This window comes from Rhinichthys klamathensis, unplaced genomic scaffold, assembly GCF_029890125.1.
Source record: "Rhinichthys klamathensis goyatoka isolate OS25496 unplaced genomic scaffold, OSU_Roscu_1.1 h1tg000011l_1, whole genome shotgun sequence".
NCBI classification, from domain to species: domain Eukaryota; kingdom Metazoa; phylum Chordata; class Actinopteri; order Cypriniformes; family Leuciscidae; genus Rhinichthys; species Rhinichthys klamathensis.
This window is the reverse complement of record NW_026606564.1, coordinates 5,936,696-5,956,944: the sequence shown is the minus strand read 5'-3', so window position 1 is coordinate 5,956,944 and position 20,249 is coordinate 5,936,696. Positions and strand designations below refer to the sequence as shown.

Here is a 20,249-nt window from a genome sequence, read left to right as displayed (position 1 = left end):
AGCAGTGATATATCTACACTAAAATACAACTTCAAAAGTATAACAACAACACTTAAATGTAGTCTCATGGTAACAGCGTTTTTAAGCTGCCTTTCCAAATTTAACCAATATCAACTCCTGTCATGATTATGTAAAGTCCTCAATGAAGAGGACTTTTATAGAAAAAAAGAAAGAAAACAACAACAACCACAGGAATGATGATTTAGACAACTTATTTTCATTTTCCTTATTTTCATTGCAAGTGCCCTATTTTTCCCAGAAAAAAAGGCATGAGCCAAAATTACTTGACTAGCATTGTTGGTATTCCTTAACTTGTATTGAGACTGGAACATTTCTTCAATTCAATTAAAGGACTAAATGGCTATAAGCCTATATTTTGACGAGACTTGGATTTCATATGAATTATGTTGGTTTTAATAAATCATTTTAGGTTAATACACTTTTTGCCTTCATTGTACAATGCAACGTTCTTCATGGACCTTAATTCAACGGTCTAAATGTTGTAAACACTCAAAAAAAAAAAAAAAACTGAGGAACATCACTTCAACATTTGTTGGATATCCTTGCATATCATAACTAACTGGATGATTCAACTGAAATCTCAAAATAATTGCTTTAAAAAAGTTTACCTGATGAACAGTAATGTCATAAATCGAAGGTGAAAAAAGAAACAAATCTATTCAGAATACTGAATGCAATCTGGTATTGTAAATGGATTAATTTTGCCTGTATTTTTAATGTATCAGAAAAAAAAAAGACAAAGGCCAAAACTAAACATCCATAAGGAAAATAAAAACATATACCATTTTTTTATGTTCACTAAGCCAGTCTGTAGATTCATTCATACTGATTGGCACAAAATTAAGGTGATTACTGACTGTAAGGTTTTGTTTTTTCTTTGTTTTACACAAACCAGTAGAGGGCTCTATACCTTCAATTCTCACATTTGTGAAAAACACACAGTGTAGCTCGTGGTCCACGACAGCTTTTCAGCTTTCTTGTCATAGAATCTAAGCACATTAATTCAAATACATGCAGAAACACCAATGTGTGCTGTTTTGCGTGACTATTTTCTAGTGCAAAAGCATACGGTCCTAGCTAGTTCCTCATCTAAGAAGGGCAGATGCTCATAGTGTGTGTAGGAAGGCAGACAATGTCAGAGTGGCAGTGACCAAGGCCTCTTGTTAGGTATTAGGTTGCACTTCCAGCCTGCTAACCAATGGCAAAGTGTCACAAAGCATCAAGGCCATGCTTGGTGTTTGAATTCAAACAAATGACTAAACCAAACCTTCCAGAAAAAGTTCAGCTAAAAATGCGTCGTCATTTACTCACCCTCAAACCGTGTCAAACCCAAATAATTATATTTTTTTGTGCTTACACGCATTTAAAAGCACCATGAACGAGGCCCAAAGGAATTGTGCACCAAACTCCATGTCTTCTTAAGCTGCACAAGCCGACAAACCGTTATTCACTGGTAATCGCAAATGCACTAGGTCTTCCTGGAACGGTCATGAATTGCTTTGTGCCGATTCAGTTCTTGAGTTCAACTTTCAACCCACTTGAACTGGATGCAGAGGTTAAATGTAGATTACCAAATTAAATTTCAGTTCGTTTCTTACTCAGTCTCTTGTACGTCTTCAGAAGACTTAGAATGTAGAGCACAAGTCGTCTGTATCCTGTTTTTGAAGCATAAATGCATCAGTCCCCATTTACTGCGATCGCTTGGAAAACAAAGAACAGCACAGTCTTCTTCAGAGTTGTTCTAATTTCGACAGAAGAAACAAAGTCATAGACAGAACAACATGATGGTGAGTAAATGACGTCAATTTTCACTTGTGGGTAACTATCCCTTTAACCATAAATGCATCACACATGTCCAGCTGGATCAGTATGGAAAGCAGCACATCTCAGAGTATATCTAGTGATAGTAAAGACAGAAGGGACAGACAGGCTGATGGTAAGTCCTTCTGTGCAGTCAGTAATACAGTCTAATACCATGAAACATGCCAAACATTTCTGTCAGGCTTAGAGGATGGCAAACACAAGCTCAGTGACATCAGTGTTTCTCACACAACTACACTCTACCAACCTGAGCCTGATCCATTTATGACAGAACAGGCCAACACTGACGATACTAGCCAAAGCAAACTAAACTTAAGGTCAAAGACTGATGGCCTACAACACTGTGGCAGCATCATCCTTCGGTGTGTGGCAAATAGCACTGTGATTGGGGACAAAGAAAACTAAATATTTTACGCAGGAAAAGAAAACAGGCACAGCTAAGACACCCATCACGAGTATCCACACACCAGAACATCCAAACACTGTCAGAAGTGCATATGTTATACATACAAGCATAAAGAATGGCGGATATATACAACACAGTCTGTTCCGCACCTCTCGAGTCGAGATGTGAAGCCCGAGAGACAGAGAGAGCCAGCGGAGGCTCTTCACTGCTGGTCCTCACCTCTTTGACTGACTGTAGGATAGTGGGATAGTGCGGAGAGAAGAAAACCAGGTCATCTGTAAGGAGGGGAAGGAGAGGGAGGGGTCCTGTGTGGCAGTGGTGCACTACAGTGACTCTGTGATCAGAAAGAGTGGCTCCCCGAAGTCCCGTCCAGTGAGGTCAGTTCCATATCCTGAGGAAGCTGTCCCAAGAACCGGTGGCCACAGCCATGCCGTCACTGGTCACCCCCAAACAGCTGACCCTGTTGTCATGCCCAGCCAGAACGCCTTCAAAACACAACAGCGACAAAACAGCAGGCATGAATAACAGAAGCATTTCACAGACTTAACCCTGGGTTATCTTTCATTCTAAACTCTGCATTTAACCCTGGGTTGAGGAACGTGTCACACTTGTAATTTCGAAGCGGGGTTACCACTGCTTTTTACCCAGGGTTATGAAACCCTGCTTAGGAGTGATTAACCCTGCATTGCAGTGCCAAACATGCACAGTGTGAAACAATGCGGTGTTAGACGGTTAGATGCTTAGCAACAGACCCCCAAACGCATGGGACGCAAACCAATGAAGGTCCAACGAACAGGCTCATAAGAAAGGTCAATTCTTTGTGCTCTATGTTTAAAGCATGGGGGATTATGCCATAAATATTTGTTATTCATACTTAAATGTTTTAGCTGTATGTAGAGTTTTTGATTACACTTTGTTGTAAAAGTAGTTATATTTCAAGTCTCCATCAGAGTGATTAGTTTTCTCTTCAGTGAACTTTGATTTCAACGAGTATGTACACATTGTGTTTTGGTGTAACTGTTACAACCTCTTGAAATGCAAAAAAATAAAACTTAAAAATGCAAGTTTATTGAACTTCCACAAGTAAAAACCATTTGAGTTTAGAGAAATTATATAATGTTGATGAAAAACTATTACAAATTCGAACAGTCGATTAAACAATACTGCTGCTGCTATTCGAACCAATAGGAAATTCATTCCAACATTCTTGGAAATAATAGTTGTATATTGTCCCAATAAGGCGGCATCCATTTAATAATTTTAATAAATATAATAATTTACACTGTTATATTGCATCTTGTTAATCTACAATACTGAGGTGTAAATAGTATTGGCCACTAATATTTATGAGTATACATAGAATCTAACAACTACTTTTATATAGTGTAAATAGAATGTATTGATATTGTCACTTGTGTCTACAGATATAAACTATTTAAATTTAAGACTTTAAGACCTTTTTAATGCCACTTTGAATGAAATTTAAGACCAAACCTGTGATGGAAATACACATTATATTACAAACGTATATGTAATATTTAATGCTTAACCTAAGTAATTGAAGTAATTTAATATTAACTACTTGTTTATTGAACTAAAATCAATGTCACATTTGCAATCGTGAGAATATTCAGCAAAATAGCTCCCGTCATGTTATGTTACTAAACTATATCATGTTATAAATAAATAAAAACTCAACATTTTGAATTTTTACCTCAGTATGTTTCTCATGTGAGTTTTTTTATGTGTGCTGCTCATTTGTTTTGATTTCTCACTATAAAATCTCTCACAGAGTATCAACAGCGCTACCAGAAAAACATTATCATTATCAATCTCTGTTTATGTAATAAAATCAAGATCATTCTTACGATTCACTAGTTATTTGACGGACATTGAGAAATTTTAGCGGTAATGTGACCAGAAATATTTAAGACCCATCTGAATTTACGACATTTTAATACTTTTTAAGGCCTTTTATTAGGAAAACTTTATTTAAGACATTTCAAGACTTTAAGGACCCGCGGCCACCCTGTATTTACACAGTGCAAATAGCCGCTGCTTTTTATTTTTTGCTTGTTCGTTTACAGTAAATCTGCATATATTTCTCACTTTGTGGGAAATAATCCCTTTCTTGCAACAAACAAACTTTCCTCACCACGGTTACGTAACCATTGTAGAACAAAAAGTGTCATGAAAACTGCATGCATATGTATGTAACAGTAAAAGCGGTGAAAAAAAAAAAAATGTACACAGTTAACTAAAGTAAATATTTTCTAGATAATATCTTCATAATTTCTTTGCATTTTAATACAATGACAATATGCCTGAAGAAGTTCGCAAGACCGAAAGCTTGCAATAAATTGATCTTGCACAGTGTTTTGAGTGTGCGGCTGCTGCATTTGAAAGCTGGTCTCTATAATTGAGGTTTTATACATTAGCAGCAGATAAATATTCTAGGAAGGTCCCTCGTATGAGGATCATCATAATGCAAGCATCTAGTTTATTAGGGCCCGAGCACAGATGGTGCGAGCTCAAGTTTTCTGCTTCCGCATCAAGGTATTAAGTCATCTCCTGAAATATCTGAGCGCAAACAAAGACAGTTTCTCCTCTAATATCAGTAGAACGCCTCATTCTCATAAGAGATTCTTTAACACAACATTTGTGAAAACACCGAGGTTTGTTACTAAAGTAAAACCATGACAAATGGCCATAATGGTGCTTTTGTTTGTGTCGACGTGTTTTCGAAAGTCAGGACTGTCTGAGATTAGACCACTTTTTTTCTACTGTGCTTTAAAGCAGAATAGCGTCAGTAGAACTCAAACAGGTCGCACAGATTTTGTGATCTGGAACAACTGTCAATGAGTTCCCCCCCCCCCCCCCCCCCCCCCCCCCCCGTGTGGTCAAAGGGTTGTGTGAAGTACTGACCTGCACGCTCTCCTTTAAGCGTGTCCCACACATTGCAGTTGAAGTCATCGTAGCCAGCGAGCAGCAGACGGCCACTCTTGGAGAAGGCCACGGAGGTGATGCCGCAGATAATGTTGTCATGCGAGTACATCATGAGTTCCTGGTCCGCACGAAGGTCAAACAAACGACAAGTCGCGTCGTCCGAGCCCGTGGTGAACGCATTGCCGTTTGGAAAGAACTGAAAAAAAACGAGCACTATTAAAACGGGATGATGTGAACATTTGCACAATTTTGAACAAGTATTATGAAAGCGTTGCAGAGGCTCAATAAGAAGTAAACCAGCATCAGACACTGCTGAGGACTTTTCCTTTTTGACACTCACACAGACAGCATTTATATCAGACACGTGTCCGGTGAAAGACTGTCTGCACATCCCGTCTCGGATGTCCCACAGTTTGGAGGACGCGTCGCAGGCACCAGACACAAAGGTCTTCGAGTCAGGGCTGAGGGACAGGCTCATCACGTCTCCACTGTGCCCTGTGAACGTGGTGGTCTGCTGACCGGTCTCAATGTCCCAGAGAGCACTGCAAAGAGGGAGGACAGCTGGTTCACATTCAGTACAAGATCAAACAGACCTTGAGAAAAGGGTTTTCAACTCTTTATCTTAGCAGTATCAACTCTTTTATCAGAGCTCAACAATCAGGATGGCACAGGGTAGGGCTGGGCACTTTGGACAAATCTTTCATATATTTTTAGGCTTAATGACGATATATGTTATACATCTGGGTACTTCTACGAAGAGGGCGAAATGCTCAGTTTTTTGGGGGGTAAATGAAGCCCTTTGTTTCAGGGCAGAAGACTGATGAAGGTGCTGTGAAGGTTTCGTGGCTGGGGTTGCAGCAGCAGCAATGCAAAGTTTAACTCTCTTCGTACTGCAGTTTATGGTGCTGTCGCAAATGCTGGGGTTTGAAGTACGTCTGCTTTTGGATGCAACGTGCTTATGACATTCTCTACAGATGAAATGGTATTGCTGCTCAGAAGACCTTTTAAATCGGAATAATCTCCAAGTAATTCAATTAGGGCTACAACTAATGATTATTTTCAGAATTGATTAATCAATTTCTTTTATATATATATATATATATATATATAAAAAACATTTTATTTTCTGTATTACTTAAAAAAAAGAAAAGAAAAAAAAAAAGGTTCCACCACCACATACTGCACAATGTTTTCCTCCAAACAATGTGCAAATTGAAGGCTATGAAAACAAATAGAGTGAATGTATCCATGTAGGCTATGCTATACATTCATGTTAGAGATACGCGGATGGGCTATTATTTCATCCGCAACCGCATCACAAAACTCATCATCCGTCTGCCATCCAACGTTTTTTGACCAATTTTCAAAGCTAATTTTTTGTTTTAACAGTGCGTCTCCACTACAGCGGCAAAACTCTGCTCAGTGCCGCTGGCAACGCTATAATGTCTCCGCTTTGGGGTGTGTGTTGCGACTTGCGAGTGCGTTTAATCTGTGTTTTTTTCAACACACACAGTATAATCATCAGAGATGCACGCGATTACATTCAGAAATAGACAAATAGCTTTCCAAATGCCCAGCAAAGATATCCTGTAAATTTTCGGTTTCTGTTTAAAGGTCGGTTTCTTCAAGCATCTTGGAGACGTTGCTGCAGTTCTTCTGGATTTAGTCTTTCTCAGTTTGTTCCGTTTCTTCATGTACAGTATTCCCAGACAGACTCGATGATGGTGAGATCAGATCTCTGTGTGAAGCACCGGCTGATGTCAGACTCCTTACAAAAATCTCACAGGATTATTACAATTAATGGAAAAATGAATGTTTGGAAATGTAAACTAATATTCCCTACTGACACACTACAGCAATATATATATATATAAATATATATAAAAAACTTTTGCACAGTACTGTATGTATATATACACACACATACATATATATACACACACAAGTCTCTATATATATATATATATATATATATATATATATATATATATATATATATATATATAATACAATAGCTACATACCGGTACACACAACAGCTATTCATATATCTGAACTATTTTAACAGTACTACTAAACGTTGAGAAACCCATTAAATCTAAGATAATTTACAACAGTTCCAGCCCTTAGCCCACATAAATTTGTTTCAGTTGACTTAGAAATCGGCATCATTCAAACAATTATCACACAATGTCATGAAATGCCCATCTGTGAAATTCTTCAATTATTTCTCATTGCCTCTAGCTCAGCGATGCATCGTGTGATAAATGCAATCCATTCATGAAAGAATTAAAAATGTTGTTGAGGGTAAATAATCTATTAAAATGGTCATTCAAAGCTGTGATGGACTCACCATGTAGTATCTCCAGAACTGGTGACAATCTGACTATCGTCCAAAAAGCGACAACATGACAAATAACCTGGTTTGGGGGAAAAAAAGTGCAAAAAAAAACACGAGCTTCATCCCACTGCATGATGGATATAGCGATTAATGATGCGAATCTTGCTGTTGACAAGGTTTACCTGTGTGTCCAGGCAGTTCTCTGGTGACTCTGACGTTGCCCTCACGGGTTTTAAGGCTGTAGATTGAGCAGATGTTGTCCAGGCCTCCGCAGGCAACATAATTCCCTGAGGGAGCGTAGGCGCAAGTCATCACCCATGATGACCTTAATGGAATGGCATGCATCTGGAAAGAAACACACAAAAAAGTTGCTATTACCTTTTGTAATACAGAATGAGACCAATGCAGAATCTGGAACAGCATACCAAGCAAACAACTCTTGTTATTTCTGCCGTGTAACATCGAGTCTGTTTATATATATATATATATATATATATATATATATATATATATATATATATATATATATATATATATATATATATAAAATCGTAAAAATAGTAATGATAGTCGATGATTTTGAATTCAGCACAAGGGTAGCATGTTCCACAACTCCACCTACAGGTTTCAAGCAGCAAGAGGCCAAGTTGGATATATAGCACATCCTATTTTACCTGCGTACATACAGTATGCACGTGTAAAGATACATATACTGTATAGCAAAACTGGGCTGCATGATTGTTTATATCATTGAAAAAACAACTTGTTTAAATCGCACAGCTCATGCATACAGAACAGTATAAAGCGATTTATACAGTATATTAGCAAATTTCAACAGCCTGATTTTTTTTTTATTTCATCCCAAAATGTAAACCGTATCATCACCCAGCTCTAATCTGCGAAATGCATTTTCTATAAAGCTGCTATGAAACAATGTGCATTGTGAAAAGCGCAATATTTGACTTGAATAGTATATGATTTTTGTGCAGACTACCCCATCCACTTTGATGGCTTTTATAGTTAATGATATTTGCATTTTAGTTAAAAAAAAGGTAACCGATTTGAACTTTAAAACTGACTTCATAGTTTATTATCCTTTAAAAACAAAGGATCAATTACAAAGGAAGATCTCATTCGTACATCCTTTAACAACTGTGCTTTTTATATCTATATTCACTAGTTGGGCTGGACAAACCTTGTTTGTGGTGTAGCTGTCCCAAATGATGAGTTTGCCATCTTGTGAGGCACTAACTAGTAACCTTAATGTAAAAAACACAAACACAAACACAAAAAAAGGGTTAAAGAGTAAACCGCAGTTGATAATACAAAATGTCACAGATTAAAAATTCAACAAGGTGAACATGTGGGAAATGATTGCAGCTTATAACATTAATACACATCATGGAATTTAAATGCTTAAGTGATAATATTCTTTAAATGACAAACACATGGCAGGGAACTATGGATACAAACTCCGACCAACTAACAATTGCGTCTCCTCCCTAAAGCACTAGAGCGGATGGAGAAAAGGTGAACGACAGAGGGAGGAAAAGGGAGACAGGAGCAGAAGGCAGCCTACATAATCCCAGAACACCCCTGGGTTGAGAGAGGCCTGCTGTATTATTCATTGAGTGTACACTGACAGAGCTGCAGGGTTCCTCTGAGAGGGCCCATCCTCCAGCCCCCTCAATCTCTCTCTCTGTCAACTGACCTGGAATCAGTGGCCCAGTGCATGGCATAGATTTTGGCTAAATGGCCTCGGAGGGTCCGCCTTGTTCTCATCTGGATCCTTCCGACTGAATCCAGACCAGCTGTAATCTAAACGCACAAAAGAAATCCTCATTTACAGTGATGCCACAAAGCAAGCAGACGACATTTCAGAGTTATAGTGATCATCTAAAATTAACAGCACGGACTGAAGTGAAGACAAGCAGAAATTATGACATCATAAGTCACAAAAATTGCCCGGGCATGGGTTGCACGTTTAAATTTTGATGGAGGGCTTGGCGTGTAAGAGGATGTTTAATATTTCAGTGCACTTATGAGCGTGTTCAGCGTGTACGTCAGTGGCTATTTTGCATGTCTGTGCTGGGCTCAGAGAACAGGAGAGCGGGAACCTCCATAGATGAGCTGGGTTACACCAGTGCCTCTCTCGTGATGGAGGGGGGACCCAGCAGAGCTGCTTACCTGGGACAGGCTGGAGTCGCTGCATGCTTTCCTGGCATCCTGCAATGAGAACAGCAGCATGTCAGAGAGAGCAGTCTTTCTACTGAACAGGGCTGAGGAAGTGCATATAGAAGAACATCTGTTGGCTGGCACTCGGGTCCACACGAAGCTCGTATTCCACGTTTGAAAAATAACCAAAATCCCAGTAACCAAAGCTGATACTGTGCAAAGCAGGGCAACCAATATAAGAGAGGGGCGCAGATGTATACATAATTTAACAAAATACTTCCTTCAACAATGAGGAAACAGGACATTAATATTAATCATCTTTTATAGTATATTTTTAAAGAGGTTAAGCTATTTTTTTATAGACGTAGGCAACACCTAGCTATAAATAAAATATGTCTCATGCTTGAAATCAGTCAATAAAACTACAATTACTACTAAACAGTACCATATTTAAATGTGTGGTTATTCTTAAGAATGTATTTTGGCAGTTATGCAATTATGTATTATAGATCCTACAGCTGTAAGAGTTTTAGAATATAAAAAAAAAAAAAATGGTTCACAGCCCAAAAGAGGTTGAGAACCCTTGATTTAGATGGTTTCTCTAAAGGTAGTTGAATCTGGCACAAGGGAGAACTTCCACTTGAGTACATCAGCTGTACGGGCACCATTATTAATGGCCATTGCAGATCAACTCATTAATCTAAAAATAATTAATCAGCACTCCCGCCTTACCGTTCTGAAGTTTGCGGTTGGTAAAAAATGTGTGTTTTTGGGGAAAAAAAGTCTCTTCTGCTCACCAAGGCTGCCTTTATTTGGTCAAAAACGCAGTAAAAACAATAATACTGTTAAAAATGATTACAATTTAAAATGTTTTCCATTTTATTATATTTGAAAATGTAATTTATTCCTGTGAAGCAAAGCTGAATTCTCAGCATCATTACTCCAGTCTTCAGTGTCTTATGATCCTTCAGAAATCATTCTAATATGCTTTTATTCTAATATGTAGAATTATCTAAGATGTAGTTTATTTTTGTGGAAACTGTGATACATTTTTGTTCAAGATTCTTTAATGAATAGAAAGTTTAAGAGAACAGCATTTATTTGAAATGTAATTCTTTGTAACCATGTAAAAGTTGTTGCCAACTATAATCAATTTAATGGATCCTTGCTGAATAAAAAAAAAAAAGAAAAAAAAAGGTTGCCCCAAACTCTCGAAAGGCAGTGTATGTACTAATATGTATTAGTGCTGCCGCGATTAGTCGACTTAGTCGACGTAATCGACCATGCAAATTAGTCGACGGCAATTTTTTTAGTCGATGTGTCGTTTTACTATTGACCGCTATTTATTTTTGGTCTCCCGTCACAAACGGCTCACTGTAATTCACCTCCACACACCAGTGTGTGCGCTGTGCGCGCCCTGCTGGTTTATCTGCTATCAATTTCCTTCACGTTCCCGCCCGCCTTCACTGCTTTGATATGAAAAATTGCGGAGGCAGGTGACGGAGCTTCAACAGTGGGCTCGTTTGCTGCGGTCCGAGCCCGAGCGCGATTGTTTCCGGCGCCCTCCACAGCGTTGGTCTGGTTTCACACTCAATTCGATCGAACCCTGTTGAGTTTGCGTCCATCTTATGCCATCGCAAACGTGCACGGCGCATGATAGAAAACAGAACGCGGGTCAATATATTGTGTCTTTCAAACTGACTCTTTTGAGGAGACAGTGGATTTCCAAATGTGTTGCCCTGATTGCACGCGCAATGCTCGAATACACTGCAGGCTCAACTCTCGCGTATCCAAGGTAAATCATCAACACTATCATCCCTTACATGTGTTTTATTTAACTAAATGCATCATAATCTGCTAAAACGCATGGGCAGGTTACTTATGTTCCTGAACAAGCGGGTACCCGAGTCCGTGTTGCTTTCACATTCACGCGAACCGCGGCACGGGCCCGCCATGCACGCAAGTGTAAACGCGAGCTACATAACTGCGTGCCTGCCTGCTTTCAGCGCGACTCATTATTAGGCAGAGCTAAGAGTAGTGGGCTAGTCCAGACTCTTTCAATTCAATTCCAATTTATTTGTATAGCGCTTTTCACAATATCGTTTTCAAAGCAGCTTTACAGAAAATGCATTGCATCTACTTTACTATTCAGAGTGATGTTATCAGTTATGCTTTTCAGAAATGTACATAAATTAATACATTATTAGCTTACTGTACATTTTTTAAGGCAGAACAAAGAGCTAATTTAAGTAATACATACATGTTTGTTATTAGAGGATTAGATTAGGACTCTGACTAATGGTATAGCCTAATGGAAATGCAGATACTTAATGTTTAGATTGTTAATACATAATGTTTTTGAACAGGTGACATTTTATGTTTTGGCCCTTCAGTTGAGTTCAAAATAAAATGGACACAACGAAATAAACACTTGATTTTTTTTTTAATTAGTCGTTTAGATTAGTCGACTAATCGAAAAATTAGTCGAAAGATTAGTCGTTACAAAATTAGTTGTTAGTGGCAGCACTAATATGTATGTTGTTGTGTAAAGAAGTGTCGATTAGGGATGGGCGTATCGATACTGATGTGAGTATCAAAAGTACCGATACTCAAATAAAAAAAATATCGCAGCCCAAACCAATGCTTATCAGAGGACAGAAACATCTTTGAGGTATTTCACAATAATCAAATTAAAATTTAAGCCGACATAGTTTGTGCAATTACATTTATTTAAATTGAATGTTAAAAGTTTCATATTGATCATGTTCTATCCTGTAACTAATGTAAATATAAATCATACACTGTCAGATTAAAAAGGTTGCATTTTATGGGTTTTACTACAGTGGCCATAGTTCAACTATAGTATTTGTAGATTTTCATGGTTACCACAACAGTAAACATTTTAACCATATATGTAAACAAAAATATAATCGAATAAATTGCAATTAAGGCGTATTGAATGTTAAAATGACTTTCAAATATATTTATATATATCATGTTAAGTGGGTATCATAAACCATTTTACTCCTAGTAATTTAATAAACGTAATAATTTAAAGTTCAGTAGAGGCATCGTTTTCGACGATACTGGCCTTTTAAAGTATCGGTATCGAAAAACAAAATAAGTGGTATCGCCCATCCCTAATGTCGACATGACCCCAGGAGCCATCCTTTGATCTGATTGGCTGAGCAGAAAAGTTACAGGATCTTACTCTGATCTGATTGGCTGAGCAGAAAAGTTACGGGATCTTACTCTGATCTGATTGGCTGAGCAGAAAAGTTACGGGATCTTACTCTGATCTGATAGGCTAAGCAGAAAAGTTACGGGATCTTACTCTGATCTGATTGCTGAGCAGAAAAGTTACGGGATCTTACTCTGATCTGATTGCTGAGCAGAAAAGTTACGGGATCTTACTCTGATCTGATTGGCTGAGCAGAAAAGTTACGGGATCTTACTCTGATCTGATTGGCTGAGCAGAAAAGTTACGATATCTTACTCTGATCTGATTGGCTGAGCAGAAAAGTTACGGGATCTTACTCTGATCTGATTGGCGAGCAGAAAAGTTACGGGATCTTACTCTGATCTGATTGGCTGAGCAGAAAAGTTACGGGATCTTACTCTGATCTGATTGGCTGAGCAGAAAAGTTACGATATCTTACTCTGATCTGATTGGCTGAGCAGAAAAGTTACGGGATCTTACTCTGATCTGATTGCTGAGCAGAAAAGTTACGGGATCTTACTCTGATCTGATTGGCTGAGCAGAAAAGTTACGGGATCTTACTCTGATCTGATTGGCTGAGCAGAAAAGTTACGGGATCTTACTCTGATCTGATTGCTGAGCAGAAAAGTTACGGGATCTTACTCTGATCTGATTGGCTGAGCAGAAAAGTTACGGGATCTTACTCTGATCTGATTGCGCAGCTGCTCGGCCTCTTGCCGCAACTGCTCCAGCTCACTCATGGTCCTCCAGGTGTTTCACTCCCTTCCCAGCGTTGATAATACTGAACACACACAAACACAAAGTCACATTAAGTAGTCAATCAAGGAAGTAAAACAGAGCACTCATGCTGGATCAATAATGCAAGCCACTTACACAAACAATATTCATTAGAAGGTCATGTCAGATCACACAAGACAGTAAGATGGAGCCTTTAGATAAAATATGTGGTGAACACAGAAAGTGGTCCACCAATGTTTTCACTATTCTGAATAGAACTAGCGGCTGTATCATATAATTCAGCGAAGGGGCCAAACCCTCCTGCTATAGCACTGAAGAGCTGGGCACGCTGCGCTCCTTTGTTTAATGAGGGGCAACACTGCTTGGCACTGCCTACTAGTTCATTTCCCTAAAGAAGATATAGCTAACATCAGCTCAAAAAAAGACAGCTAATCAAATTCTTTTAAACATTAAGAGGTTATATACAGTGTGATACTTAACAGCCAGGGAAACAAAACAACACTCATTCAAAGGCATGTAAATGTAAAGATACAAATGTAAATGTATAAAAAAAAAAATATTATTTTTTTCATCTTGAAAAAAGTCAATCCAGCTAGTTCGGGCATATGAAATCCATTTTAATCCAAAATTTAATATATACATCCGGGCGACGTTTATAATCCTTAATCCAGATGTGCTAATCTCCCATTTAACCTGTGACACGATAAACTCGAAAAACGCAAGTTAAAAAAACGTAAATTAAAAATCCACACAGGGATGAAAATTTAACTGTTAAATTTGTATTGGTCACCAGGTTTAACGCGATAAAACGTAGTGTGTAACACTGATCGTTCACGCACATTCCACATTATTTGAAGTTAGTCAACTGTTTTGACAACAAATAGTAGGAATATTACAAATGATTAAAAAAAAATACTATTAGAATAAATATTTAACACCCAAACTCAATTCTTTCTAGCCAGATTATTTTAGAGCTGAGCATAACTTCTATTTTCGACACTTTGCCTTTTAAGGTTTGGAAATTATAATATTAAAATGTTATCTACAGCTTAGTCTTATTGCAGCCTAACAGCAAATGCTGAGTAGCTAACTGAATATGACTTTGAATATGGTTTGACACCATATGGGAACACACCTAGAGATTGTTCAGGACTACCCTGACCTCGGTGAAATTTCTACATTTCAACATAAGTTTTTTTTTTTTTTAGGGAAGCACAGTAGCATGATTGCAAGCAATGTTGCTAAAAACAGGAAGACTACTTGTCCCAACCCTAGCAGCCAAATTACAGGAAAAGCAATGACCAGTATGCATTTTAAACAACAAGCTTTCCATCATAAAATACTGTAACGTTACATTAACTGACAACATTATAATATGAAATATTAATAACACACAACAAGCGCAGGTTGATTTAAATAATGGAGCATCTTCTCAAGAGAGGTTGGGGAAGTCAATCCAGCTAGTTCGGGCATATGAAATCCATTTTAATCCTAAATTTAATATGTACATCCGGGGGTTTTTAATCCTTAATCCAGATGTGCTAATCTCCCATTTAACGTTAACCTGTGACACTCAAAGCTTGTTAAAGCTTGTCGCGATAAACTCGAAAAACGCAGTTGTAAATAAAATATATCCACACAGGAACGAACATTTAACTGTTAAATTTGTATTGGTCACCGGGTTTGATGCGATAAAACGTAACGTTAGTGTATAATAATGATGTTTACCCAACAGTTAACGTAAGATACATTTCATATTAATCGAAGCTAGCCAACTGTTTTGACAACAAATTCAATACCACATGTTGCACGAGGCAGATACCTCTATATAATCCAGTATTTGTGCGACAAAAGGTATAAAAGACCCTTTCTCTGCGGACTTTTCATCCGCACAGTTAAGCAGAGAGTTATCATGATTTGGTTAGTTTGGTTAGCACGGTGGCTAGCGAGCGGTGGCTGTATCATGTCAGTTACTCCAGACCACCACACAAACACTGACACATTACCTGATGTAAAAACACTACAAAATCCTCCTGCCGCGTGTAAGGGTTAGCAGACTTGTTTTCTTTTTCAAAATGTTAACGCGGTCATTTCGTTAATATCCAAAACAAGGCATCGGGCGCCAAATTTACTAGATTCAAGGCAATTCACACAACGATTACCACACCCATACTGATATCGAGAGCATGGCAACAATTGGATGGAGGGGGTGGGGGGAAGAAACAGTTGAGAGTTTTTAACAGAAGATATTCAGTGTACCTGCGTAGAAATGAGTAAAATGTGTCTCTAGTTGCTTTATATAGTATATTATTATGAAGCTAATTTATTTTTATCAAAAGAGTTTGACATTTGTCTACGCCTACCTAATCAAGTCACCCGCGCTTGAAATGGTTCTGGCTATCAGCTTCCTCAATTATAAAAATGACTGAAGTAGTTTGATATATTTGGATGCAGTCACAGATTTGTAATAATTCGCATGCATTAATTAGACTCGTAAAATATCCATGAGAATAGCGTGCTCTGCCATTTTAAAAGGCACATATTATAATAAATAAATAAATGTGTTTACAATTAGCTACTTTCCATAAATATGAACAATTAATGTCTATGATATTAGTTACTATTAGCAAAGTTTTTTTTTTTTTTTTTTTTTGTAAGTGAACCTCGTCACAGAGTAAGATTCCCACCTATTTAAAGCCACAGGATACACAGGGTGGTTGCCAGTTTGCCACTTCGAGAGACAATCAATTTCAGAGCCAATTTATTTTAAAACTATTTGGCTAATGTGAGTTATTTGGAATTTAATTTTAAAGTGAATTATCATGTGATATTTTGGAGCAATATACGAATAAGCATTAGGCAATAATGGCAAGAATGAAATCATCTGTGGCAATCCATGGGTTAAGAAATGCAAACCACACACTCACTGCTTCATCATCTCACACTTGCTGATCTATAAACCCAGTCAAATGAAATATAATTAAGTTACAAAAACAGTATTAAGTGACATTTAGTCTTACCTAGTTTATGTTGAAGTCCACCAGTGAAAGGTTGGTCAGTGGAAGCGCACGGCTCCCTCTGTAGTGTGTGTGGGTGTGCGCCTGTGCTGATGGGAGCACTGGCACCGGGATAGGCAGTGGGGACTTTAGTTAATGGCCAGCACATCTACACTGAGAGCTGCTGGTGGTGACAAGGTGGGGCTGGATGGGGGAGGCTGAATACTGAAAGTGGGAAGATGAGGTCTTAAAGAGACAGCAGTTGTCACTGTCTGTTCATTTGGTCAGTGTCGCAACCGAGTAGGCCTACGTGTTAAAAAAACAAACAAGGACTGCCCTGTGCATTTAATTATTGACCATTTGTTTACATTATCTGGGCACATACACAAAAAACCAGGAATGATTACTGAATGTAGGATATGTAATGAAGGGCTGTCAATAATTTATTAAAATGGAAAGCTTTTCTATGTAGTCCATTGTCAACATTGTCATTTCAAGTGCTTCATTGAATCGCTCACTGTTTATTATGTTCATGTTTACCGACGGATTTCTGTTGAATTTGCTGATCAAAACATGCCTACTATAGCTTGATTTCACACATTGCTCCACTGGATGAACATCATATCTGCATTTATTTATCGGATTTCAATGAAAACTGTTCGTTCAAAACTGCTTACATAAGAAAGACAACCTTGACAGTCAAAAGTCAAATTTGGGGCTGAGAGTTTCCTTGCATGAGTCCATCCAAAGGTTCTGACATCAATAAAGTGATTCCGGTTACAAAGGAAGTATTTTGAGTCACTATATATCTGAGGATGATACGAAAGGTCATGAAACATGACCCTGCTAAGACATCCACCTCACATCCTCACTGTTACCTAAAATCATAAAGAAATCCATAAGCTAATTTAAGACAGTCTCCTTTTCAACCACATGGCTTTATTTTCAGAACCTTGTAAGGTGTCTAACATTTCAAGTCATGGTGAAAAGACTTGAAATATCTAATCTGCTTATACAGTACAGGTGAAACTCGAAAAATTTGAATATCGTGCAAAAGTTCATTTATTTCAGAAATTCAACTTAAAAGGTGAAACTAATATATTATATAGACTCATTACATGCAAAGTGAGTTATTGTACTATTTTTATATTACTTTATTTGTTATCATTTTGATGATTATGGCTTACAGCTTATAAAAACCCCAAATTCAAAATGAGAATATTGTGAAAAGGTTTAGCTATAAGCCATAATCATCAAAATTATAATAAATAAAGGCTTGAAATATCTATATACACATACATAATTTAATATAATATAATATAAAGGCAGTTTTGGGGTAACATTACAAGTAATCCAACTTAAAAAAGTAATCTGATTACATAAGTAACAAGTAAAGTAATGCATTACTTTTAAATGTAACAACATCTCTTTGACCTAGCATACACATAACATAACTGTAAACTTCTATAATTCAATGTTAGGCTGCATAGATTAGGTCAGCCGGAACCGGGAACACTTCCCATAAATCCTGATGTATTTGTTACATCATAAGAAGGATGGCGTCTACGCTAATATTAGTCTCTCTGTTTATCCCGAGGTTTACCACAGTCCGCCGGATCCAGGCCGTATCCGGATCTGATGTATAGGACCTGCGCCTGGACACGACGACAACGCAGTCCTGAAATGTCACTAGTCTCTCCCTGTGAAGGCTACCCGGAAGCGATAAATAAATCTGTATTATACATTTTTAAGGCCAGACAAGTAGTTTGTTGAGCGTTGGTTTATAAAGAAGGACTACACGCCAATAGACTAAACACTAAGCCGTCTGCGTTTTCGCGTTTTTGAGGTTAGGGCAGAGATAACCTTTTTTTTTTTTAAGGCTTGTACCTTGGAACCTGTTTCAAGGTTTGCGTTCTTGAGCCGCCAGGCACTGTTGTTGTGCGGATGAACAGGCCGGTGCGCGTTAAGGGTTTTCTGTTAGAACGGTGTCGTGTAAGTTAATAACAAATGATCTTTGCAACGGAAGTGAATCAATCAAAACTAACTTTAGCTGGACAATAACTTTATTCTAGAGCTGCTGTAAAGCCAAAACAATCTCTGTTCCTTTAATGTCCTATTATCGCTGTAAAGCTGCTTTGAAACAATCTATATTGTTAAAAGCGCTATATAAATGAAGGCGACTTGACTTAAATGTACAACTGTCACAATTTAGTCCAAGGATGAAGAAGATAAACGAAGTATATCAAAATAAAGGTGTTGTTTATTAAACGAAGCAGCCTCAGGTAATCCAACAAGAGGTAACATCAACGAACAGATCGCATAGCACAAACACCAACAATACCGGACACAGACAAGAGAAATGAGGAACTTAAATACTCAATGATAACAAACTCAATAATGATCAGCTGTGATAATTAAATGAAAATCCATGAAAGTGAAATTAACTGAATATCCAAGTTATTTTTTCAAGTTACTTTTTTTCCCCAAGTTACTTTGTTTTCCCATTTGTTGACTGACATCTCTCCTGTCTCCATATTGAGAGAAATCGTAAGTGTGTGCGCTGTGCAATCATGATGGCTATTCGTTCTAGACTAAATGTGAGCATTTACTCATCTCACTTCATTAAACGAATAAAAACATTGAAACGCAAATCCAAAATATGACGCACACCTGCAATAATTAGCCTAAATATGTTAAATAGCACAAATATACTTTATGTATTTAATCTCACTTTAAGCAATTTCTTTAATTAAGCAATTTGCTACTGACCTTTGATGATCCATTTCAAAAAGCAAAAATTATTTTAGATAAACATCATATTGTATTCCCTTTTTTGTTTTTATTTCTGAAGTAAGGCCCTGTCCCAAACGGCACCCTAAACACTCGCGTTCTTCCTACGAGTCCGCACTTTCGTGACGTCACGCCGCTTTGACCGTCGGGAAGAATCTCGCTTCAGCGCGGGCTCGGCAAAAGTGCGCATCGAGGGCACATATCACCGCAAAGGGGGCGCTAACGAGCACCCTTTTGAGACCTAAAATGACAAGGGACACCCCACGGTCTCCTTGACTTGACGGATCAGCCATTGTAAGTACACAAGACCGAAAGTGCATATGAAGTGTGCCATTTGAGACAGGGCCTAAGAGTATTGAACTTTCTTCTCCAGCGTCCTGTTCTTCTGGTATATTTGAGCTGCGCCTTCTACTGTACAGATGTGAATTTGCTTATTCATTTCACTTTTGGCCTTTGCATTTGCCAAAAATACAACTTTTTTAAAAATCAAAATCAAACAAGCAAACCCAGCCCGGATGAGAAAAAGTTAGTTACTCAATTAGTTACTTTTTTAGGGAGTAATGCAACATTGTATATGTATATATTGTAATATATATATATTGTAATGACATTTAAAAGTAACTTTCCCCAACACTGGTTATAGGTGACATTTATTGCATTACTTCAGACAGAAGAAAGCAGTGTTCAGCATGTGCCTGTGGGGGGTGCTCTGGTATCACCATTTCTAGATCATTTAAAAGGTCGGGGACCACCATGTGCTAAGTTTGGAAATGAAAAAAAAAAGAGAGACATAATA

General features: G+C 37.9%; 1 protein-coding gene across 2 annotated transcripts; it reads right to left on the bottom strand.

The window, feature by feature from the left end:
- Positions 1-2,227: 2,227 nt before the first annotated feature.
- Positions 2,228-15,849, bottom strand: gnb4a (guanine nucleotide binding protein (G protein), beta polypeptide 4a). Of its 2 annotated transcripts, XM_056264755.1 has the most exons (10): positions 15,674-15,849; positions 13,613-13,710; positions 9,722-9,760; positions 9,246-9,352; positions 8,730-8,793; positions 7,717-7,879; positions 7,547-7,613; positions 5,535-5,736; positions 5,174-5,390; positions 2,228-2,733 (listed from the first exon to the last, which is right to left on the bottom strand). In XM_056264755.1, exons 2-10 carry the CDS (start codon positions 13,667-13,669, stop codon positions 2,627-2,629), a joined length of 1,023 nt encoding a protein of 340 aa, XP_056120730.1. In that variant the 5' UTR covers positions 13,670-13,710; positions 15,674-15,849; the 3' UTR covers positions 2,228-2,626. The 2 variants fall into 2 exon arrangements, with proteins under 2 accessions (XP_056120730.1, XP_056120731.1); XM_056264756.1 differs by lacking the exons at positions 13,613-13,710; positions 15,674-15,849 and adding an exon at positions 12,921-12,945.
- Between the last annotated feature and the right edge of the window lie 4,400 nt (positions 15,850-20,249).

Bases quoted from the DNA above. Each gene is read 5' to 3' on its own strand.
- gnb4a (XM_056264755.1), bottom strand. From the start codon at position 13,669: ATGAGTGAGCTGGAGCAGTTGCGGCAAGAGGCCGAGCAGCTGCGCAAT. The intron at 9,353-9,721 runs GTAAGCAGCTCT...TTGTGCGTTTAG, and splicing joins GCGACTCCAGCCTGTCCCAG to ATTACAGCTGGTCTGGATTC. The intron at 8,794-9,245 runs GTCAGTTGACAG...TTTTACATTAAG, and splicing joins CACTGGGCCACTGATTCCAG to GTTACTAGTTAGTGCCTCAC.